This window comes from Vulpes vulpes, chromosome 8 (genome assembly GCF_048418805.1).
Source record: "Vulpes vulpes isolate BD-2025 chromosome 8, VulVul3, whole genome shotgun sequence".
Lineage (NCBI taxonomy): Eukaryota > Metazoa > Chordata > Mammalia > Carnivora > Canidae > Vulpes > Vulpes vulpes.
This window is the reverse complement of record NC_132787.1, coordinates 90,354,701-90,379,746: the sequence shown is the minus strand read 5'-3', so window position 1 is coordinate 90,379,746 and position 25,046 is coordinate 90,354,701. Positions and strand designations below refer to the sequence as shown.

The window sequence follows — 25,046 nt, the reverse complement described above, 5'->3', positions numbered from 1 at the left end:
AGTCAAATCCTAGTAGAATTGTAAAGGAGGACTTCCCTGAGCATTGATTGTCAGGACAGAACCCGTGAGCAGGTGCAGAAAAGGGCAGCAGATGGGTATGGCTAAGAGGAGAGAGGCCAGCAGCTCGGACATCGGCTGGGCCCTGTCAGGTTTACCTTGAAATTTCCATTGTGACGTCATATGGGGTCACACACAGCCTTGAGGGAGAGGAGCTGAGAGGAGCATTGGGTTGAGAGGAGCATTGGGTTGAGTAATGGCACTGATTTGGGGGCTGGCCATGCCGCCTCCACCGTATGTCAGCCTTCTACTATTATTTGGTTTCCTTGCATGGGGACTTTGGATACTCTTTTCTGGGAAACAGAACAGGAAGCAGGTGGCAACCAAGACAGGCTCCAAGGTATGTAATGCAACCCTCCCTTGAAATTCACTGCTCCCTGTCTCTGCCCCCGAAGCCATGGCAACTCGCACATCTTGGGCCATGAGAGGAACTGGCTGGGGAAAGAGGGGAGTTGAGATTGAGATCGTTCCTATGCATGTCTTTCCATAAGTACAAGTCATGCTCGATCCTGTTCCTTTCAGTTTGTTTCAACAAACCTCGAGCACCTATTATATGTGGTAGCATACTAGACATTGAAGAAAAATAAAACACCATCTCCCACCTTTTAGGAGCTCGAGGTGAAGTGGGGGAGATGATCAAATGGGTATGTATATATAATCCAAGGAAAGAGAACGTGATGAGTTAATAGAAGTATAAATATTGCTGCAGACGTTGGAGGTGGAGTGTTTTGAAGCAGGGAGATCTATAAAATGCCTCTGGAAAGCTCGGTTTTGAATTATGCTTCAGACGAAGGGTAGGGCTTTGAAGGTGGATAGTGTAGATGGAAGAGAGTAGTGAAGACTTTCCTGATGTAGGGAATGGATTGAGAAAAAGCATGGGAAGCTGAAGAGTGTTGGATGTGTTTGTAGAGAGGACACCTATGAGGATGGAGTGTAGAATAGGGAGCCCAATGAGAGAAAATTTCAGAAAATTGGTAGAGATGACATTGTAGAGGGCTTTGAATGCCAGGCTGAATGCTTCTGATAAATATTAATCCCATATGCAATTGAAAGATGGCAGAGGGGTGAGAATGGGGAAAATTAACAAGGCAGGAAACCACAAATGTTGGAGAGGATGTGGAGAGAGGGGAACCCTCCTGCACTGTTGGTGGGAATGTGAACTGCTACAGCCACTCTGGAAAACTGTGTGGAGGTTCCTCAAAGAGTTAAAAATAGATCTGCCCTACCTACGGCCCAGCAATTGCACTGTTGGGGATTTACCCCAAAGATACAAATGCAGTGAAACGGCAGGACACCTGCACCCCGATGTTTATAGCAGCAATGTCCACAATAGCCAAACTGTGGAAGGAGCCTCGGTGTCCATCGAAAGATGAATGGGTAAAGAAGATGTGGTTTATGTATACAATGGAATATTCCTCAGCCTTTAGAAACGACAAACACCCACCATTTGCTTCGACGTGGATGGAACTGGAGAGTATTATGCTGAGTGAAATGAGTCAATCGGAGAAGGACAAACATTATATGGTCTCATTCATTTGGGGACTATAAAAAATAGTGAAAGGGAATAAAGGGGAAAGGAGAAAAAAACGAGTGGGAAATATCAGAAAGGGAGACAGAACATGAGAGACTCCTAACTCTGGGAAACGAACTAGGGGTGGTGGAAGGGGAGGTGGGCGGGGGGTGGGGGTACTGGGTGACGGGCACTGAGGGGGGCACTTGATGGGATGAGCACTGGGTGTTATTCTATATGTTGGCAAATTGAACACCAATAAAAAATTTATAAAAAAAAGAAAAAGAAAATGGCAGAGGGTGCCTGGGTGGCTCAGTTGGTTAACCCTGTGATTCTTTAATTTTTATTGAAGATTTTATTTATTCATGAGAGACAGAGAGAGACAGACAGACAGAGAAACATAGGCAGAGACGTAGGCAGAGGGAGAAGCAGGCTCCATGCAGGGAGTCCAATGTGGGACTTGATCCCGACACTCCATCCCTGCACTTGATCCCTGGACTCCAGGATCACGCCCTGGGCTGAAGGCGGCGCTAGACCCCTGAGCCCCCCCCCCCCCCCCCCCGCCTGGACTGCTGGAGAGTCTGCCTTTCTAACAAGATCCCAGGTTCTGTTACTGCTGTTAGGCCACAGACCACTTTCTTTCTTCAGAACAGAAAGTTTTATTTTATTACTTAAAAATTTTAATTCCAGTATAGTTAACATACAGTGTTATATAAGTTGCAGGTTTACAATATAGGAATTCAGCAATTCTGTACATTACTCGGTGCTTGTCAAGATAAGTGTACTCTTAATCCCCTTCACCTATTTTTACCCGTCCCCCACCCACCTCCCCTCTGGTAACTATCAGTTTGTTCTCTGAAGTTAAAGCAAATTAAAAACAACATGTCAGGGACGCCTTTGTGACTCAGTGGTTGAGCGTCTGCCTTCAGCTCAGGGGGTGATCCCGGGGTCCAGGCTCAAGTCCCACCTCAGTCTCCTTGTGGGGAGTCTGCTTCTCCCTCTACCTATGTCTCTGCCCCTGTCTCTCTCTCTCTCTCTCTCTCTCTGGGTCTCTCACAAATAAATCAATAAAATCTTTTTAAAAATGCAACTGATTTACTGTATTTTGCAACTTTTCTAAATTCATTTATTAGCTCTAATTGGGTTTTTGTGTGTGTATTCTTAGGATTTTCTGACAAGATTATGTCATCTGTGAATAGACATGGAGATAGTTTAACTTTTTCCTTTACAAAGAGATGGCTTTTATTGTTCTTACCTAATTGCTCTGGTTGAAGTTTCTAGTCCAATATTAAAGAAAAGTAGTGAAAGTGAGTATCCTTGTCTGTTCCCCCCCTTAAAGGCAAAGCTTTCAGTCTTTCACTGTGACGAATGATATTAGAAGAGAGTTTTTCATAAATACCATTTACCATATTGAGGACATCCCTTCGAACCCTAGTTTGTTGAGTGTTTCTATTTTCTATAAATCATGAGTGAGTGTTGGATTTTGCCAATGCTTTTTCTCCATCAGTTGACATAATTGTTCAGGTTTTTCCTCTTCATGTTATTTCTTAAAGGTTTTATCTATTCATTCATTCATTCATTCATTTGAGACACACACAGAGAGGCAGAGACATAAGTAGAGGGAGAATCAGCCTCCTCATGGGGAGCCTGATGGGGGACTCGATTCCAGGACCCTGGGACTACAATCTGAGCCAAAGGCAGACACTCAACCACTGAGCCACCCAGGTGCTGCTCTCTTTGTGTTATTAATGTGGTATATCACATTGGTTTACTTCCTTAGGTTAAACCACCTTAGTGTTCTTGGGAGATCTTACTTTCAACACTTCTATCCAACATCGGATTGCTTAGCTAAAACATTTGCTAATACTATGAATAAAATTGTATAGGCTGTTTTAATATACTCTCAGAGACTGATGTCCTGAATCAAAAGGAAGAAATAAAAATTATTTTATTTGAAATGGCAACACATATCACTTCTGTCTTTAAAATGATCTGGGGTGTGCCTGGGTGGCTCAGTTGATTAAGTGTCTGCCTTGGCTCAGGTCATAATCTTAGGATTCTAGGATGGAATAGGTTCTCCACTCAAGTGGGAACCTGCTTCTCCCTCTCCCTCTGTTTACCACTCCCCCTGCTTGTGCTTTCTTCCCTGTCAAATAAATGAGTAAATAAATAAATAAATAGATAGATAGATAAATAAATAAATAAAATGACCTGGAACAACTTGGCTTTCCCCTATATTTCAGTTGCATCTCTCACTACTTAGCAAAAGTACACCCAACAAATCATGACTTTATAATCTTCTTGGTGATGTTCCCATTGGCTGGAATGCTCTCTCTTTACCTAAAAATCTTCTGGTGATAATTTAAACTCCAGTTCAACTGGCAATTTCTTGAGTAATTTTTTCCTTTTTTCCCAGGCAGTTAACCACTGTCCTCTTTATTCCCTAACCTTTATATTTCTGTTACCACCTGGTATTGTAACTTAGCCGTTTAGACATCTGTTTTCCCCAGTAATGTGAGTTCCCAGAATACAGGGATCTCATTTACTTTTGTAGTCCTGGTACCTAACATAATGCCTAGAAGTTAGTAAGCGCTCATTAGATGATTTATGAATAAGTGAATGGGGTGGTAATTGTTGCTGTGGTTATGGTTACCAACTGGATCAATAATTGTATCTGTAAGACGAAATGTGCTGTTGATAAATTCTCTAACCTAGAACATTTTCTGGTTTTATTTTTTCTTTTTGTGCCCCTCTAGACTTCAAGGCACCATAAATTGAAAAAGATCCAGAAATTCACAGGTCAGAGAGATCTCATACTTTATTCTTAAGCTCAAGGCTAATGACAAATCAACAGTGGGTCTGCTTTTAGACCGTAGACTTTAATAACAGGTAGAGGGAGGGAGGTTGAAAAAGATTGTATAAGTGAAAGAAATGTGCCTATTCTTCCTAACATCTCCAAAGATGCTAAATTCTTTCTGGCAACTTCCAAAGAGATGTAAACTGATTTATAATTCTTTCTATGCTTCCGTTCCTCATGCTTTCATTCCTAATTTCCTTTTATGCAAAACTCAAAGTATCAGGAAAGAAATTTGATGAGATCTTTAGTGGGGGAAGTTTCGATACATTTTCCCCCTGCCATAGAGGCTGAATAGACTCCTTTGAAGGAAAAAATATGTATTACAGATTTATTTCCCTTACTCCAACTCCCTACTACCATGATTGTTCCAGCTGTTTCCAATGACTTACACCCACTACGTGGTAAAGGCGGCATAGTATATTTTAAAATATAAAAACTTAGACCTACATTTTGTCTGAGCTCTATCACTACTTAACTTTATGATCCTGGACATGATTTCACCTTTGATCTCTTCTTTGTAAAACAAGTGGCTTGAACTAGGTGGTATCAATAATTATGATTCTAACAGATTCTTTACCTCTGCTCCCAGCTTCCCAGTGGGAAGAAAATCTCAGAATGGGTTGCTCTGAAGCTAACCTGACAAAGTGAGTAAAATTGATCGTCACTATCTATTCTTTCTTTCTTCAGCCTACCGTACTGATAAACCCTGTAAAGTTAGGAGAAAGATACCTAGTACTGTTTTACTTTTCTGACTGTGATAGTAGTTTCCTTTCTAACTTAAGCCACTCTTCTTATTGGTTTCCTTATTAGTACTTTTAACATCACTTCAATTACACTGACACACTCTGTTGTATCCAGCTTTTCAGGACTCCCTGTGGGATGGGCCCAGGAATATATACTCTGGTCAATGAACAGAAGTCTTCAACAGATCTTCAAACATCTGGAATGCACAAGGTCAGGGAAGGTAGTTTCTGGGTGGGGGTTGAAAGTGATGGAAGTTTTTTTTTTTTTTTTTTTTTAAGGAAACTCTACCCCCAATGTGGGGCTCAAACTCACAGTCCCGAGATCAAAAATTGCATGCTATACTGACTGAGGCAGCCAGGTACCCCCAAGCTGGTAGAACTTTTAAGAGAGAGGAAGGAAGGGACTGAAGGGAGGAAGGGTTATAGAGAGGGAAGGAGGGGAGGGAAAGAGAGAGGGAAAAGAGAGATTGTTAGTTGGTTGGTTGGTTGTTAGTTTTGATAGTGGGGATAAATTCTGAGTTCAAAGGTTTAAGAACAACTGGTTTATGAATCATTTCTGATTGCAATGGAGTCAATGGCCTCCCTTTCCTCCTGGTAGAGGAATTCTTTCTATAAGTAATTGAAGTTGGGGAAAGCAACCTCTTTTGTTGTTGTACTCCCTCAGGTCAAAATATTTTACATTTGAAATGGCCATTATCTTTCCCTTTTCCTACTTTTCCTACCTTCTCCTGCTTCAAAGCAAATGGAATTTTTCTTTATTTCTTAGATCAAGTCTTATGCACTCGTGTTTGCAAGAATCTTCGGATATGATTTCTTCCTCCACCTCCTCTGTGCTTGTGTCTCAGGAGCCTGTTCTACCGTGTTGTGGCTGTAAGAAGGCAAAACATCCTACTGATCACAGCATCTCCTCTGAATCATTATGCAACAGCTCCAGCCTGTCACACCTTTCTGTCATTTCTGAAGGAACAACCTGGCAACTCCAGAGCCATAGTTTACCTATTTTACCCAAAAACCAGTCTTCTGTGCTCAGGAACCAAGGCACATCCCTGCCCCCTTTGCAACTCTCACAGCTTGAGAAATCAAATCTTTTGGAGGATTTGGCAGCTCTTTCACCATTAAGGTCTCAAAGCTCTTTTATCAGCTCTGTTTTCGAATCCCCAGATCTCTGTCAACAAGAACAAACAAAGAATGGGAGAGGAAGCAGGAGTCATTTGACATTGGATCATGGGTCAAATTCTATTTGCAAGGCAAGACCAGGATTCTCAGGGCGGGCTCCACTCCGGCTCTCTCCTTTGGCTAGGTGGAAGTTAGAAGGACATATGGCTTGGAAGGTTTGTACTTTGAAGGAACAAACAGTTCCTCTGCCTGTGAAGGAATCATGGGAAATGCTGCATTATTTAACTGAGGCACAAGGAGGAGTCCCTGAACCAGAGAAACCTCAAATGCAGGTATCTATGCCTATCCATCAAAGCACTGAACAAAGTATCAACAATAAATCCCCAAACTGTCCATCATTCCAGCTCCATGTGAATATTGGAGTGGAATCTGGATTGAATAGAACAGAAACAAAAATTTCACAGTCACTTATCCCAGGTAGGCTGTCACAACTGGGGGATGGCCCCCAAATCGTTGAATCCAGGCCCTTAGTTACATCACTGGGCACTCCACCTCCCAAAAGTTTAGGAGTTGACATAATTCAAGAGGAAACCAATTTCCTGCAGAAGGAGCCAAAACACACCCTAGAGCTTAGTAGAGAGCAGAGGGTCATAGGTTTTCCGGAAAAAAGGATGCAGCAGCATGAGACCCAAGTGACTAAAGTGGAGTTGGCCCCAAGGCTATCATATCAAGTTACAGATAGCATAAAGGTAACTCCATTGGCATTACTTCAAGTCATGGATTCAATGGGGATCATCCCAGAATCACATTCAGAAGTGACAGAATCTGTGGGTTTGTTCCCACAGCCACCAGATGAAGTTGGGAAACCAGTGGAAACGATGAAAAGAGTGAGTGTAAGCACAAAACCATCATATCAAATCACTGAATCAGTGGAGGTAACATCAAGTCCTCAGCATCAAGTTATGGAATCAAAGATGACCTCCAGATCACTGAATCACGTCACAGATAATGTGAAGGTAACTCCTGTAGCATTGCTTCAAGTCATGGATTCTATCGGGATGATTAAAAAATCACATTCACATATCATAGAATCAGTGGGAATAACCCCAAGAGCACAGTATCCAGCCATGGAGTCTGGGGATATAAACACATCGTTGGATCATGAAGTCATGCCACCAGGAGAGATAGGTCCACAGGTAGGACATGAAGTTGTGGAAACTGTGGAAATGACTGTAGGGCCACAGTTTCAAGTTGCTGAATCCGTGGACATAACCTCAAGGCCACAAAATCAAGCCATAGAACCATTGAACATTCCTCCAGGACCAGTGTGTCAAAACACAAGATCCCTGGAAATGAACTCCACTCCATTGCATCAAGTTACAGATTACACAAAAGTAACTCCAGTGGCACTATTACAAGCTATGGATTTCATGGGGATAATTCCATCAGCACAGTCACATGTTATAGAATATGGAGATTCACAGTCTAAAATTGCAATTTTGACCCCAGGAGTGACTCAACCAGATGGTTTGACTTCCGGCTCTCCTACTACTATTGGTTCACCTGGAGTTGTAGAAACTGTGGGTTTACCTCCAAAGCCACGACCTAAAGTCACAGAATCAGTAGGGGTGATTCCAAAGCCATCACATCAATCCGTACATTCTCTAAAGGTAACTCCAGTAGCCCTGGGGTCACCCATGGGAATGATCATAGCATCACAATCACAAATTGTGGAAACTCCGGATTTGACCTCAAGGCCAGTACCTCAAGCCAAAGAACCTCTGGAGTTGACCCCTGGGTCATGGATTCAGGTGCTGGACTCTGTGGGGATGACTCCACAACCATATCATCAACGCACAGATACTATGGCATTAACCCCAGGCCTATCTCATCAAGTCATAGAATCTTCAAGGATGACCCCGTGGGATCAAATCTTAGAACCTTCAGAGATGAGTCCAAGGCAAAGCCACCAAACTATAGAAACTAGAGGGTTGGCCTCTGACCCCACAGTCAGAAATCTAACTGAGTTGACACAGTCACATCATCAAATAATGGAATCTTTAGGTAGAGTCCCGAGGTCACTGGGTCAAAGTACAGCATCTGAGGGAATGAATCAAGAGCCACTGCATCAAGTCACAGATTCTGCAGTATTGACCACTACATCACTACTTCCAGATGTAGAATATTTGGGGGTGAAGCCAATGCCACAGCTTAAGGTTGTGGATTCCATGAAGTTATCCCCAGGATTACAAAATGTAAAACCTATAGACGGAACCTCAGGTTCAATCCCACAAATGGCAAAATATGGACAGTTGATCCCAACTGTGAACTCTATAGAATCGGCCCCAGAACTTCAACTGCAGATTGTAAAATCTGATGGGTTGGCACCCATTCCACTGCTGGAAAGTGGGAATTCTGTGCAGTTCGCCCCAACGTCTCAGCTTCAAGGTCTGCAATCTATTCATTTAACTCTAGGAACACAAGAACAAAGTGGAAAATCTGCTGAGTTAGCCCCAGCACCACAGTTACAGAGTAGGAAATCAATGGAGTTGACCTCCAGTCCACAGTTGCAAGGTCTGGAATATGTTCATTTGGCCGTGCCACAAGAGTTTCCAGATGTAAAAGCTGTGGAGTTGACCCTAAGACCACTACAGGAAGACATGAAATCCATGGAGTTGGCCCCAGAGCCATGGTTACCTGATGAAAGACCAGAGGAGAGAGCTCCAGCACTCTTACTTAAAAATGTGAAAATTCCTCGAATGGTAGAATGCAGAAGGTTGACTCCTAAAACACAGGTGGAAGGTATGAAATACGAGGAGCCGATTTCAGGGGCACACATTCGAGCAGTGAAATCTGTAGAGCTCAACCTCAAGCCAAATCATGAAGCCATAGATCCTGAAGGATTGACTCCATGGCATCAAGCTTTAGAATCTTCAGGAATGATCACAGAGCCAGGATACGAAGGAGCAGAAGCAGAGTTGACCTCTGACACTTGTCACCAGAGGAAGGAATCTATGGAGTTGAAACAATCATCTTTAGGAAGTACTCCAAGGCCATTGAGCCAGACTTTAGAATCTATGCAGATTAACTCAATGCCATTCCAAGGTGCCCTTGAGACAATGCTCCAAGGCGTAAAAGCCTTGGAGACTCGGATGTCTCAACACATAATACAAGAATCTCCAGAGTTGGTACCAGGATCAGAGATTCAAGATCTGACCCCAGAAGTGATGAACCCAGAGTCTCAAGGTATGAAGTCTGTTCATCTGAATCTAGGACCATATTCAGAATTTATGAACTATAAGGAGTTGGCCTCAGAACCACAATTTCAAAGTGTGAAATCTGGGCCATTGACCCCAGGACCACGGCCCCAACATACAAAACCTGAGACCTTGACTCTAGGGCCACTAATGCATGATAATAAATTTGTGGATTTAACTGTACCACTGGAAGAATCTGGGAGGTTAATTCCTGAAACACACTTACATGTTGAATCAAGGAAACTTACCATGGAACCACACTTAGAAGCAATGAAATGTCTGGGTTCAACTTCTAGATCAAGGCATCAGGACACAGCCTCTGCAGCTTTAGCTTCTGAGATCTGGCCACAAGAGGAGGAATCTGTGAAGTTAATCCCACAGCAAGTCACGGAACCTGCTGGGATGATGCCAAGGCCACATTTTCAAAAGTTTTCAGAGATGACCTTGGGACCAGGCCATCAAGGCACAGAAACTGAGAGGCTGACTTCTGAGGCTTTGCTCCAAATGGCATTAACACAAAAACCAACAGGTCAAGTTATGGAATCCACAGGAATGACTCTAAAGCCACATTGTCAAGTTACCGAGCCTTCAGAGATGCCCGTAAGGTCAGAACATGAAAATACAGAAAATTTTGGGTTGGCATTGCTTCAAGTTGAAAATATCCAGGAGACAATGCCAGTACCACCATATTTAGTGCAAGGATCTCCGGAACTGACTTTAGGACCAGGGATGCAATATGAGAAATCAGAGCCACTACTGCAAAATTTGAAATCTGTGATGTCAACCCCTGGAACATCCCCATTAATGGAAGGATCTAAACAATTTATCACAGGAGCAAAACGACATGGTATGGAGTTGACCGCAGAGCCACAGCTCCAGGGAGTAAAGTCTATGCAGCTGAAGCCAGAGCCACAATTACAAGATGTGGAATATGTTAATGTAATTCAACAGCTAGCTACTACTGGCGTGGTAGGATCTGAGAAGCTGGTACAAGAACCAGTACTACAAAGTATACTATCAGAAGACTTGACTAAGGGGGCACAGCTTCAAGGTGTGAAATTGACCCCAGCGCTGCATTTACAAAGTGTCAGATTTTCAAAGTTATCCCCAGGGCCACTTCTTCAAGGAGAAAAACCTGTAGATTTAATCTCAGGATCCCCACATCACAGTGTGAAATCTGATGAACTGACCCCAGGTTCACCAGTGCAAGAGATGAGATCGTTAGATTTAATCCCAGGGCCAAACCATCAAAGTGTTATGTCTGTACAATTGACTCCAGAATCACAAACTCAGAGTATGAAATTTGTGAAACAAAACTCAAGACCACGCTTGCAAGATGTCAGATTTTCATATTTGACCTCAGAACCAAAGCATCAAGGTTTCAAACGTGTGCAGTGTGTACCAGGAACACAGCTTCAAGATATACAGTCCATAGGATTTGCAACAGAATCATCTTTGCAACCAAACCAAGGGCTCTTGAATGAGAATATGAAATCTCTTCCGTCTATTGAAGGATTACAGTTTCACAGCATGGAATCTATGAAATTGGCCAAAGAACTACAGTATCAAGGTGTGAAGTCTCAGGAACGGAATCTAGGGCCAAGGCTGCAAGAGGTGAAATTTTCTGAATTGACGTATGGGCCAAAGCTTCAAGGTGTCAAATCTGGGGAGGAAACCCCAGGATCAGTGTTTGAAGGTGTGAGTTCTGTGGAGATGACCCCAGAATTAGGGCTTCAATATTCTAAATTAGCAAAGATGTCTTCGGGGCTTCAAGATCTAAAACAGGTGGGGCTTAGCTCAGGGCCATCGCTACAAGATATCAAATTTTGTGATCTGATATCAAGAAGTCAACCTTCCAGTGTGAAATCTTCAGAGTTAAACTCAGGGCCACCGCTACAGCATGTGAAAGTTTTTGAGTTGACCCCAAAGCCAAAGATGAAAGGAATAAGATCTATGGGGTTGTCCCCAGGACCTCAAAAGCAAGTGGTCAAGCCTGAGGTATTAGTACCAGAGACATTGTTTCAAGGCATAAAACATTTCGTGGTGGGCCAAATGTCTAACTTGGAAGGTAACGGTCCTTATAAATTCGTCTCACAACCACAGAAACCAGATGCAAAATCTCTGGAGTTGACTCCTGAGTCACAGTTGCCAAGAGTCAACTATTCTGAGTCGACTAGAAGACCACGTTTACAAGCTATAAAATCTTCTGAAATGATCCAAGGGCCACACGTGGGAGGCGTGAAACCAATGGAGCTGACACCAGGCTCAAAACGTCAAGGTTTAAAATCTGAGTTGTTGATCTCAGAGCTGAAAGATGTGAAATCTGTGGCCTTAGCTACAGGACAGTGTCTAAAAGGTATGAAATCTATGTTGTTAACCCCCAGTCCACAGCTGGAAGGTGAGAAATCCATGGAGACAACCACAGTGCAAGGGATTGAACATGTCAAATCTGTGAAAGACACCAAAGATACTAAGCTTCAAGTTGCAACACCTGACTTGGCTCTGCATGCAAGAATTCAAGAATTCAAAGGAGTAGAGATGGTCCCTAGAACACAGCCACAAGATGTGAAAACCGAGGAACTGAAATTTGGGCTAAAGATGCAAGGTGAGAAACCTGTGCCTTTTGCACCAGGACCATTGCTCCAAAAGTCTGAACCGCAAGATGTGAAACCTGAGGAATTGACTTTAGACCCACAAGCGCAAGATAGGAAAGTTGTCGACAGTACCCCATGTGTAAAGCATCAAATCTTAAAATCTGTAGAGGAAACTCCAGATTCAGAGCTGCAACATGTAAAATCTGTGAAATTGACCCCAAGGGTAAAGAAGCAGGAAGTAAAATCTGGGAATGTGACCAGAAGAGCAAAGTTTCAAGGAGTAAACTCTGTCGACTTAGCCCCAAGCCAACAGTTTCAAGGGATGGCACTCATGAATTTAACTTCTGGGCCAGAACAGGATGGCACGATATCTGTAATCTCATCAAAGCAGCAATGTAGGAATTCAGAGCAATTGAAGAGAAGGCTTAAGGCAGAAGATGGGATGTCTTTGGAGTTAATTCCAGAACTAAAATTTAAAAGCAGAAAATTAGAAGACCTCAATTTTGAGTTAGGATTTGAAGATATAAAATCACTTGATTGGACTCCTGAATCATATATTCAAGGTTTAAAACCTAAGGAATTCAACCTTGAACCACAGTTGCAAAGCCTAAAATCTCGTAAGTTGGCCCCAGGGCCCCAGTTGCACCAAGTAAAACCCTCAGAGTCAGCTTCAGAGCCACAGCTTTGTGTAAAAACTCTTGAGTTACAACAAGAGCCGCTGCTTGAAAGTATGAGATGTATTGAGTGGATACCGGGACCTAAGTTCCAAGCTGTGAAATCTGTAGAGTTAAATCTTGGGTCACATTCTCCAGGTGTTAAATCTGCAGGGTTGAAATCCTCGATACAGTTAAGAGATGTGAAGTCATCTGAATTGACTCCTGGGCCAAAGCCTCAAAGTGCAACACATACAGAGTTCAACCTTGGGCCACAGCTGCAGAATGTGAAAACCCCTGAGGTGCTACCAGGACCACAGCTGCAAAAAGGGAAGGCTTTGGCATCCACCTCGGAGCCACAGCTTCAAGATGTAAAAACTTTTGGGTTCAAAAGAGAGCCACAGCTTGAAACTGTGAGACGTATTCAGTGGATACCAGGACCTGATTTCCAAGCTGTAAAATCTGTAGAGTTAAACCTTGGGTTACGATCTCAAGGTGTCAAGTCTGTAGAGTTGAAACCTTTGAAACAGTTAAGAGATAGAAGGTCACCTGCGTTGACTCCAAGGCCAAAGCTCCAAGATATACAATCTTCGTCATCACTCCAGGAACATCAGCCTCAAGGTTTCGATTTGAAACCTTGTCTACAGGGTAGAAGTGTGAAATCATGTGACCTGACTTCCAAGTCAAAGTTTTGTGATATAAAATCTATGACATTCAAATCTAGGCTTTGCTTGCATGATAGGAAATCTACTAAATTGACTGCAGGACCAAAGCTTCAAGAAGTGAAATCCTTACAGTCATCCCCAAGAGCACAGCTTCAAGGTGTGAGGTCTCTAGTGCTTGCGCAAGAGCCACAGCTTCCTGACACAAAATCTGGGGTATTAAGCCAAGTGTCACAATTACAAAGTGGTACAACTATAGAGCTGAACTCTCCACGACACTTGAAAAGGATGAAGTCATCTGAGTTGACTCTTTGGACAAAGCTTCAAGGTGTGAAATCTGAGAATTTCAACTCTGGGTCACAGTGGCAAGATCTAAAATCTTCTAAGTTATCACCTGAGATAAAGTCCCAAGATATGACATTTATTGAGTTAAATCCAAGTTCCCAGATGGAAGGCATAACCTTTTCTAAACCGACTGCAGGGACAAAGATTCAAGGTGCCAAATTTACAGATTTGCTTGGGTCATCGTTACAAGCTGTGAATGTTGCTGAGGGGACCTCACAATCAAAGCTTCAAAGTGTAAAACATAAAGAAAGCGACCCCAGTCCCCAGACGCAAGTTGTGAAATCCTCTGACCTGAACCTTGGATCAGAGCTTCAAAATATGAAACTGGCGTCCAGCCCTGAGCCACAGTTTCAAGGAGAGAAATGTTCTAAGTTGATCTCAGAAAGAGAGTGTCAAGATGTGGAATCTGTGAAGTTCAAACCTGGGCCACAGTTGAGAGGTGTGAAATCTTCTGAATGGATATCAGGGACAAAGCTTCAAAAGGTGCAATCAGTGGATTTCAAGTCAGCCCCACAGTTACAAGATATGAAACCTTCTAGGTTGATCATGGGTATAAAGCTTCAAGACATTAAATCTACGAATTTCAAGTCTGGACCACACTTGCAGGATGTGAAGTCTTCTCAAGTGATCCCAAGGGAAAAGCTTCAAGGTATGAAATCTGTAGAACTGAAACCTAATCCAAAGTTACAAGGTGAGAAATCTTCTGATTTGACCCTGGGGAGGAAGTTTCCAGCTGTGAAATCAGGCCCACAGTTACAAGATGTGAAATGCTCTGAGCTGATCATGGGTATAAAGCTTCAAGATACAAAATCTACGGGGTTCAGTTCTAGATCACACTTTCAAGGTATGAAGTCTTCTAAAGTGATCCCAGGGTCAAAGCTTCAAGAAGTGAAATCCTCTGAGTTCAACCATGGTCCAAAGCTACGAGGTGGGAAATCTAATTTAACCCAGAAGAGGAAGTTCCAAGGTATGAAACCGGTGGAGTTCAACCCTGGACCACAGAGACAAGGTGAGAAATCTGATTTGATACCTGAGTGCAGGCTTCGAGATTTGAAATCTGTTGAGTTAAAGCCTGTTCCACAGTTACAAGGTGTAACGTCTTCTGAGCTGGCACCAGAAACAAAGCTTCAAAGTGGAGAATCTGTGGAGTTCCTTGCCAGACCCATGCAGCAAGATATGAAATCTCTTGAATTGACTCTCGGTGCAAAGGTCAAAGATGTGAAATCTTTGGGGTTTGAGTCAGCCCCACAGTCACAAAGCAGGAAACTGCATATGTTGACACCAGGGGCACACCTTCAAGGTGTGAAATCTATGAAATTCAACCCCGGGGCAAAGTTGCAAGGTGCAAAATCTCCTGAGTCCATAAACCTTCGAATAATGAAAACGACAGAAGTCAAACATGACCCAGAATTTCAGGTTGCAAACCCCTCTGAGTTACCCTTGAAATCAAAGACTTGCAGTGTGATATCTTCCGAGTTCAAAGCTGGGAAACAGCGGCAAGAAGAGAAATCTTGTGAGTTGAAACCATGGCCAGAGCTTCAAAGTATGAAATTTATGGTATACAATCCTGGACCACATCTGCAACATATAAAATCTTCAGAATTATGCAAAGAGACAAAGCTCCACGATGTGAAAGCTATGGAATTCAATCCCGAGCAGCAGTTGCAAGATGTGAAATCTCCCGACTTATGCAAGGGAACAGGTATGCTTCAAGGTATGCAGTCTTTTGAGTTCAATCCTGCGCCACACCTACAAGAGATAAAATCTGAGTTGTGCACAGATGTGAAGCTTCCGTATGAGCAATTTCTGGAATTCAAGCATGAGCCTAAATTACAAGGTGGGAAATCCTCTGAATTGAATCCAGGGCCACAGCTTCAGTGTACAAATCTTGTGGCATTCAGCACTGGGCCACAATTGAAAGGTGTAAAATCTGAGTTGAATCCTCAGCCGGGGCTTCAAGGTATAAAATCTCAGGTGTTCTGCCTTGGGCCACATGTGCAAGGTGTGAATTCTTCTGCATTTATTTCAAAACCAAAACTGCAGTGTGTAAATTCTTTTGGATGCAACCCTGAGCCACCTTTGCAAGGTATAAACCCTTCTGAATTAACTTTAGTTTCAAAACTTGAAGGTATGAAGTCTTCTGAATTGAGTTCAGGGACAGAGTTTGCAAGTGAGACATCTATGGTGTTCAACCCTGAACCGCATTTGCGAGATATGAAATCTGAATTGATTCCAGGGTCGAAGTTTCTAGGTGTAGCACCTATGGAATGCAACCCTGGGCCACAGATGAAGTGTGTAGATTCTTCTGAGTTGAATGCAGAGCCAAAATTACAATGTGTAAATTCTATGGGGTGCAAACGTGGGCCACTTTTGGAAGGCGTACAGTCTTTTGGGTTGACTTCAGGGACAAAATGTCAAGGTATGGGATCTGAGGGGAATGCAGGGACTAAGAAGCAAAGTGAGACATCTGTGGTGTTCAACTTGGAATCACATTTGCAATGTCTGAAATCTGAATTGATTCCAGGGTCAAAGTTTCTAGGTGTAGCACCTATGGAATGCAACCCTGGGCCACAGGTGAAGTGTGTAAATTCTTCTGAGTTGAATCCAGAGTCAAAATTACCATGTGTAAATTCTACGGGGTGCATACTTGGGCCGCCTTTGCAAGGTATACAATCTTTTGAGTTGACTTCAGGGATTAAATGTCAAGGTATGGGACCTTTTCATTTGAATCTGGGAGCAGAAGCTCTAGGTATAAAATCTGTTATGTTCAACCCTATGCAACATTTACAAAATGTGAAATGTGAATTGACTCCAGGGACACAGTTTCAAGGTATAACATCACGGGAGTTCAATTGGGGCCCACAGCTGCAAAGCGTGAATTCTTCTGATTTGAAACCAGGGTTGGAACTTCAATGCATAAATTCCATAAAGTTTAATCCAGGGCCACAGATGCACGGCACAAAGCCCTCTGAAACTAACCCTACATCAGAATATCAAGGTACAAAGTCTGTTCTGTTCAACGCTGGAGCATATTGGCAAGGTGTAAAATCTTCTGAGTTAATTCCAGGGACAAAGTTTCCAGAAATCCAGTTTTTGGAGAATCACTGTGGGTCACAGCCACAAGTTGTACAGTCGGTGTTCACTTTCGGCTCTCCGTTAAATGGTATGAAATCTGTGTTATTTTTACCAGAGCCACTGCTTAACGATGTAAAGTCGGTGGAGATGAACAAAGAGCCACTGCTTTGTGGTGCAAATTCTGTGAAACTGATTTCAGGCTCCGAGCTGCAAGACTTGAAATGTGAGATGTTTGCACTAGAGCCATGTTTTAAAAAAATGAAATATGTGGAGTTAAATCCAGGGCCACATCCTCAAGGTATGAATTCTGAGGAGTTGCCCTCACACCTTAGACAACATAGTGTGAGATCTGTGGTGTTTGCACCAAAGCTGTGTTTCCAAGATGTGAAATCTCTGGAGTTGAAACCAGGACCACAACCTCAAAATGTGAATTCTAAGGATTTGAATTCTTGCCTCAGGCAGAAATCTGTGGTGCTTGAATCAGAGCCACGTTCTCAAGATGTGAAATCTTTGAAATCAAACCTATTGCCACATTGTCAGAGTGCTAATTCTTTAGGGTTGTCAACATGCCTCAAGTCACCACATCCTAACTCTGAGGCCTTTGCACCAGAGCCATGTTTTCAAGATATGAACTCGGTAGAGTTGACACCAGGGTTCCAACAGCAAGGTACGAATTGTCGAGAGCTGACTTCAGGATGGCAAGGTATGAAATCAGTGGTGTTGGCACCAGAGGCAACTAAAAAGTTTGCACCAGGACCATTGTTGACTAGCGTTAAATTTTCAGATTGGTCTCCGGAATCACAGCAACAAGATGAGAAATCTTTGGAGTTTACTCCAGATCCAAAGTTGCAAAGTATAAAACATGTGAAATTGTCCTCAGCCTCTCTAGAGCAAGATACAAAATCTGTAGAGTTAGCACCGGGGGCGCTGCTTCAAGGAACAAAAGCTGAGACGCTAAATCGGAAAAGAAGCTATCAAATCACAGACTCTGAGATAATCCCTAGGCCAGGGCGTCAGTTTGTACCATGTGCAGAGATGATCCCGACACCAAAGCATCAAGTCCCTAAAGGTATGAATTTGATTTCAATACCAGTTTATCACATCACAGAAAGGTTGGCACATCAAGGCAATGAAACCACAGAAAAATCTGTGGAGTTGACCCCAAAGCCAACAAGTAAAGCCATGGATTCTTCAAGAGTGCCTCTAAGGCGAGATCTTCAAGTACCAGAATCTGTTGATCTGACTGCAGTGCTAAGGAATCAAGGCTCTAAATCCTCGAAATTAACCCAAAAGAAAAGCTACCAAATCCCAGAAACTCTAGAGTTGCTCTCTGAGTCACGGCCTCACCTTAAGGATTTGAGAGAGTTACATACAAGGCCACTGCGGCAAGCTGTAGGATCTGAAGAGATTACACTAGAGCCCAGGCATCACACTACAGAAACCATGGGATTGACCTCCAAGGCAAGGCAAAAAGGGAAGGAATTCCTCGGAGTGACCCCAAAGCCAGTAAGTAAAACCACTGGATATTCAGAGAGATGTCCTAGGCCCTATCCTCAAGCACTAGAATTTGTGGAGGTGATCTCTGAGAAAAGACTGCAAAGAGGAGAATCTGAGGCACTGATTACAAAGTCATTGCATCATGTTCCAGAATCTCCAGAAATGACATCAGGGCTAGGATATCAAGTTCCTGAATCTGTGGGTTTAACCTCTAGGCAATGGCTTCAAAGGAGGAAATCTTTAGAGTTGCTCCAAAAGCAAACAGGTCAAGCTGCAGGACACGCAGAGTCTGTAGAGCTCACATCTGAGACATGGCAGCCAGGGGATGGATCAGTGGGGCTACCACAGTCACAGAATCAAAGTATAAAATATTCACAGAGAGTTCCAGGAGTACCGGCTCACATTACAGAAGTTATGAGGATTAGTCCAAAGCCACTAGATCAAGTCCCAGGATCCACAAAGACACAGCTTCAAGCTGCGCTCTCAATAGGAATCACCCCGGGAGCCCCCCAAAAAGTTACTGAGTATGTGAAAGTGACTCCTGGGCCACCACTTCAGATTGTGAAGTCTGTAGCATTAACCCCAGGGCCAGCCTTTCAAATGATAGACTATGTTCAGCTGACCCCAAAACTGCAAGATGTGAGACCCTCTGAGTTTACCTCAGAGCTGTGGTTGCAAAGTGTAAAATCTAAAGAATTAACCACGGAGCCAACACACCAAATTTTGGACATAATGAAGTTGACAGGCTTTCAGATTGTAAAGACTGTGTTAATCCCATGGCCACCACTTCACATTGTAAAATCTGAGGAGTTAGCACCAGGGCCAATTCCTCAGGTTGTAGAACCAATAGGAGTAGCATTAGGATCAGCGATAGAGGTAATAGATTGTTGGGATCTTCAAGAAATGGTAGAACCCGTGGAATTAACTCCAAGGCCAAATACCCATGTGAAATCTGCAGAATTACTCTCACAGCCAGCATGTCCCTTTGAGGAGCCTGCAGTGTTCACTCATGAACAAGGGCTTCAGGCTGTGAAAGCAATAGGGATAAAAATAAGTCCTCAAATGATGGAATCTGAGGATTTGAATCTACGACAGGTATATCAGAATAGGGAATGTGAGGATTTTACATCAAGAGAGGAGTTACAAATAGAGAATTATTTCTCTAGATTTCCCCATAACTCTTCCAACTCCCTCACCTCAAGTTCTGGTGAAACAGAATTCGGAAGCCTTTGTGATTTTGAGATGCCAGAACTATCAAGGGCCTTGGATATACACAACATTGGGACAGATATTTTTCAGCCTGAAGAGTCCTTTATAGACCCTACTATGATACAATCTTCAACTCTTCCCTTTTCCCTTCACAATCAACTCTCTGATAAGATAGCTAACATTGTAGAAACTCCACATTTTGAGATCTCAGGAGTGGGTGTCATATCTAAGACGACTGACAAGAAGCAGGTGGAAGAGCTAGGGAACTCACTCCAGGGCCTATCCCAACATCCACCACAAAGCTGGAGATCACCACCTAGGACATTCCACTCAGGCTCCAGAACTCAAAGAGGCCTTACCTGCTCTGGCCTGGGCAGACAACAGAACGTCTGGGAGAATCACTCCTGGAGACAGCGACTACCTCGAAAATATCTCTCCAATATGCTAATGTTGGGGGATGTCTTGGGAACCACGATGGAAAGGAAGCTTTGTTCTGCAACATCTTTAATGGAAAGAGCCACTAGAGATATCCGTCAATCTATCCAGAATTTATTTGGGGTTCCAGCTGAACTGATGAAGCCTTCCCAGAGTCTGCTAGAGAGAGGTCGAGGTGTTATTCCTCAGCCTTCAGTGGCCAGAAACTACATTCAGAGGCACACTTCGTGTCGTGGTCACGAGCAAAGAACAGCCTTAAGAATATGGACACGTAGCTCCATGTCCTCAATAATACAGCAATATTCTGGGACTAGAGTGAGATTAAAGAAAAGTTCAAAGCTCACTGATATATCCCAGGACGTCATTCAGCACATACCTGTTTCAGAGGGCCAGCCTCCTGCCCCAGTACAGCTAGAGTCTTCCTTCAATATAGTTTTCACCAGGAAAGATTCTGTTCCAGTGGAAGAGAGTGAGAACTCTTTGAGTTTTGAGTCCCAACACAGTCTCAAGCCAAGTTATCTTCCCCACCAGGCCAAGACTGACTTCTCAGAACAGTTCCAGTTGCTACAAGATCTGCAGCTAAAAATAGCAGCAAAACTGTTAAGGAGTCAAATACCCCCAAACGTACCTCCACCTCTAACTTCAGGTCTGGTTTTAAAATACCCTATGTGCTTACAGTGTGGCCGATGTGCAGGATTTAATTGCTGTCATAAATTACAGGGCACTTTGGGACCTTACCTTCTTATCTATCCACAGCTCCACCTTGTACGCACTCCTGAGGGCCACGGAGAGATTAGGTTGCAACTTGGCTTTAGGTTGCAAACTGGGAAAAGACCCCAAGTCCCAAAGTACCACAGAAGAGACAGACCCATCACACCACGAAGTTCTATATCACCATCGCTAAGGACAGCGAAAGTCTATACTCGAGCTTCCAAGAGTCCTACTTCTACGACATATTTCCAGTCTGGATCTTCCCAGTGTCCTTCTCCTGTACAAGACCGCATCAGGCGAAGGCAGTATAGAGGCCCTGACCTAGTAGGAAAAACAGAAATTAGAAAGCCGGGGCTCTATGAATTTACTCAGGTTCACTCTCTACCAGAGAGTGTCTCTGAAAGCAATCAGAATGTAAAATGGGCTAAAAGGAAAACCAAAAAGACCCATAATTCAAAATACCCATACCCAATGAAAAGAACCACCAAGGGAAGCAGAACACAAAACACAAAACTCTACACAAATGGTAGAAGCATAATACAGAGTCCTTCTAGGGAATTACCAGCCCAGGTAAGAAGCAAGAGGACTGGAACATCTCAGACTACTTCTGCCTCTTTAAGAAGACAATCTAAGAAATCCTCCCAACCCAAATTCATTCAACTGCTTTTTCAAGGCCTAAAGCAAGCATTGCAGACAGCACACAGAATTATGACTTCTGCTGGGCAGAAGCCCGTGGACAGGCCAAGGCCAGACCATTCGTGGTCAAGCAAAAGCCAGCATCTAAAACAAAAAGCCAGAAATGATTACCTATCAAGAGATATCAAAAGAGACAGGATGTCAGTTGTTAAGGTAAAGCCAACAGACATAACCACTAAGCAGAACATGTTATGCGAAGAAATAGAGCAATTCAGATCCGCTCAACGACCAGAAAGAGAGAGCTCTTTCCAACTCAGACGTACCCAACTGCCTAAGCCCATAGTTTCCCAAGGAAGTGCCGCTTTCAAAACCAGTTCACTTGGACAGCCTATGGGTATTGTTCAAAATGACTATAGCAGCAAAGGTAAGAAAAAGCTCTACAGAAGTGAAATCTCTAGCCAGGAGTCCAAGAACTCCAAAACAGGAACCGGAGTTCAAGTCCCAGGGAGAAATCTACATGGTTCACTTCACAGAACCTCACACAGCCACCTTAAAGAGAAACTCACACCCAAGAAGCAAAACCACAGCTTCTTAAGGGAGAGAACCCCACATAATTCCTCTGTAAGGAGCCATCGCAGTCCCTCTGAGCGGAGATGTCGCAGTCCCTCTGAGAGGAGCCATCGAAGTTCTTCTCAGAAGAGCCATCACAGTCCCTCTGAGAGGAGCCATCCAAGTGCCTCTGACAGGAGTCATCGCAGTCCTCCTCAAAAGAGTCATCACAGTCCCTGTGAGAGAGGCCATCACAGTCTCTCTGAAAAAAGCCATCACAGTCCTTCTGAGAGGAGCCCTCGCAGTCTCTCTGGAAGGAGCTACCACAGTGCCTCTGAGAGGAGCCATCACAGTGCCTCTGAGAGGAGGCATCAAGGTCCTTCTCAAAAGAGCCATCACAGTGCCCCTGAGAGGAGGCATCACAATCCTTCTCAAAAGAGCCACCACAGTTCCTCTGAGAGGAGCCATCGTGGTCCATCTCAAAAGAGCCATCACAGTCCCTCTGAGAGGAGCCATCGTGGTCCTTCTCAAAAGAGCCATCACAGTCCCCCTGAGAGGAGCCATCGAAGTCCTCAAAAGAGCCATCACAGTCCCTCTGAGAGGAGCCTTCGAAGTCCTCAAAAGAGCCATCACAGTCCCTCTGAGTGGAGCCATCACAGTCTCTCTGAGAAAAGACATCACGGTCCTTCTGAGAGGAGCCCTCACAGTCCTTCTCAGAAGAGCCATTTCAGTCCCTCTGAGAGGAGCCTTCGAAGTCCTCAAAAGAGCCATCACAGTCCCTCTGAGAGGAGCCATCACAGTCCTTCTCAGAAGAGCCATCACAGTCCCTCTGAGAGGAGCCATTGCAGTCCTTCTCAGAAGAGCCATCACAGTCCCTCTGAGAGGAGCCATCGCAGTCTATCTCAGAAGAGCCATCACCGTCCCTCTGAGAGGAGCCATCGCAGTCCTTCTCAGAAGAGCCATCACAGTCCCTCTGAGAGGAGCCATCATCGCAGTCCTTCTCAGAAGAGCCATCACCGTCCCTCTGAGAGGAGCCATCGCAGTCCTTATCAGAAGAGTCATCACAGTCCCTCTGAGAGGAGCTATCCCAGTCTCTCTGTAAAGAGCCGTCAGAGCCCTTCTGAGAGGAGATGTCGCAGCCCCTCTGAGAGGAAATGTCGCAGTCCCTCTGAGAGGAGATGTCGCAGTCCCTCTGAGAGGAGCCATCGAAGTTTAGGATTAATGAGATTTTGTAAGCAATCAAGTACCCTCATTTGACAAGTATTGTAAAACACTTGTTTTTGTTGAATCCTTTGAAAAATAAAAGAGACCTGGGGGAGTGATTTCTTAACCATGTTGATTAATTCCCAAGATGTTAATCATGCTGATCATATGCAGTATTGTTTTTCTTGGTTGTTGTTATTATTGTTTTTAATGTGCTTATGCTTATTCATGAGAAGGAATATGGGTATATTTGAGTCTTACACTGACAGTGATGAAATTCCTATGGTGACAGTTTACTAAGAGGAGTCAGAGGGGACTTGACTCTTATTGGCCTCTTGATACTAGCAAGTCTTGCAAGTAGAGATTTTTCCCATTGTTTTGGATGGTGGGTTTTGGTCCTAGAGTACTGCTAATTCCTGTTAAAAATTTTTATACTTTTATTGAGGTATCATTGAAGTACAATAGAATGCATCTTTACAGTATACATACTTAAAGCATACAGTATGATCAGCTCTTTTTTTTTACAATTTAAAAATTTAAATCAAATTTTCAATATCGAGTATAACACCCAGTGCTCATCCTATCAAGTGCCCTCCTCATTGCCCGTCCCCCAGTTACCCCATTCCCCCCCCACCAACCTCCCCTTCCTCAATCTTTTGTCTATTTCCCAGTTCGGAGTCTCATGGTTTGTCTTCCCCTCTAATTTTTCTCACTCAATTCCCCTCCCCTTTCCCTTATAATCCTTTTCACTATTTCTTATATTCCATGTATGAGTGAAACCATACTGATTAGCTTTGACATGTGTAAATAACCATAACAGTGTCACTACAGTCACTATCCCTCCCCCATGTTTTTTTGGGTTCCTTTGTCATCCATTCTTTTCCCTACTCCTGTTCCCAGACAGCACTGCCCTTTCTTTCTGTCACCATACAGTGGTTTGCATGTTCTAGGATTTTATATAATGAAATCAGGTAGTATGTTCTATCTTTGCATGATTTTTTTCATTCAAAATAATGGTTTCGAATGAGAACTAATTTTTATTGCTGAATAGAATTTCATTATACAAATACCATAATTTGTTTAGCCATCTTCCTTGGGACATTTGGGTTCTTTTCCTTCTGGGAGTATTAAAATAAAGCTGTTCTGAACATCCATGTGCACTTCTTTGTGGGAATTTTTTTGTTTAAGATTTTATTTATTTATCACGAGAGACACAGAGAGATGCAGAGAGAGAGGCAGAGACACAAGCAGAGGGAGAAGCAGGCTCCTTGCAGGGAGCCCGATGTGGGACTCGATCCTGGGGCTCCAGGATCACGCCCTGGGCTGAAGGTGGCGCTAAATTGCTGAGCCACCCGGGCTGGCCTTTTTTTTCTGTTTCTCTTGATAAACCCCTGAGATGGTATTGTTTTACCAAGATATGCCATCTTAGGTTGATTGGTCATATGTCTGGAGTGTGTTAAACTTTTTTGAAAAATTGCCTGTTTTCAAAATTGGTGGTATAATTTTATATTCCTACCAGCAGTGTATAGGAATAAGTCTTTAATTTCAGCCAATTTTAAGGGTGTATAGTGGTGTTTCATTGTCATTTTAATCAACATTTTCCTGATGAATAATGATATAGAACATCTGTTCATGTGCTTATTAGCCATTCATATATCTTCTGGGAAGCACCTGTTCATATCTTTTGCCCATTTAAAGATTTTGTTTTTGGGGTTCCTGGGTGGCTCAGCAGTTGAGCGTCTACCTTTGGCTCAGGGTGTAATCCCTGAGTCCCAGGATCCTGGGATCAAGTCCTGCATTGGGCTTCCTGTTTGGAGCCTGCTTCTCCCTCTGCCTGTGTCTCTGCCTCTCTCTGTGTCTCTCATGAATACATAAATAAAATCTTTTAAAAAATAAAGATTTTGTTATTTATTTACTGGATAGAGTATGAGAGAAAG

At 43.4% G+C, this 25,046-nt stretch overlaps 1 protein-coding gene across 1 annotated transcript; it reads left to right on the top strand.

The window, feature by feature from the left end:
- Positions 1 to 24,261, top strand: LOC140600016 (uncharacterized). The gene is given in 6 exon segments (XM_072767420.1): positions 1 to 397; positions 4,324 to 4,402; positions 5,014 to 5,068; positions 5,283 to 5,378; positions 5,934 to 9,562; positions 10,109 to 24,261. Coding segments are annotated over 6 exon segments (17,058 nt in total). The 5' UTR covers positions 1 to 253; the 3' UTR covers positions 23,164 to 24,261.
- Positions 24,262 to 25,046: the final 785 nt, after the last annotated feature.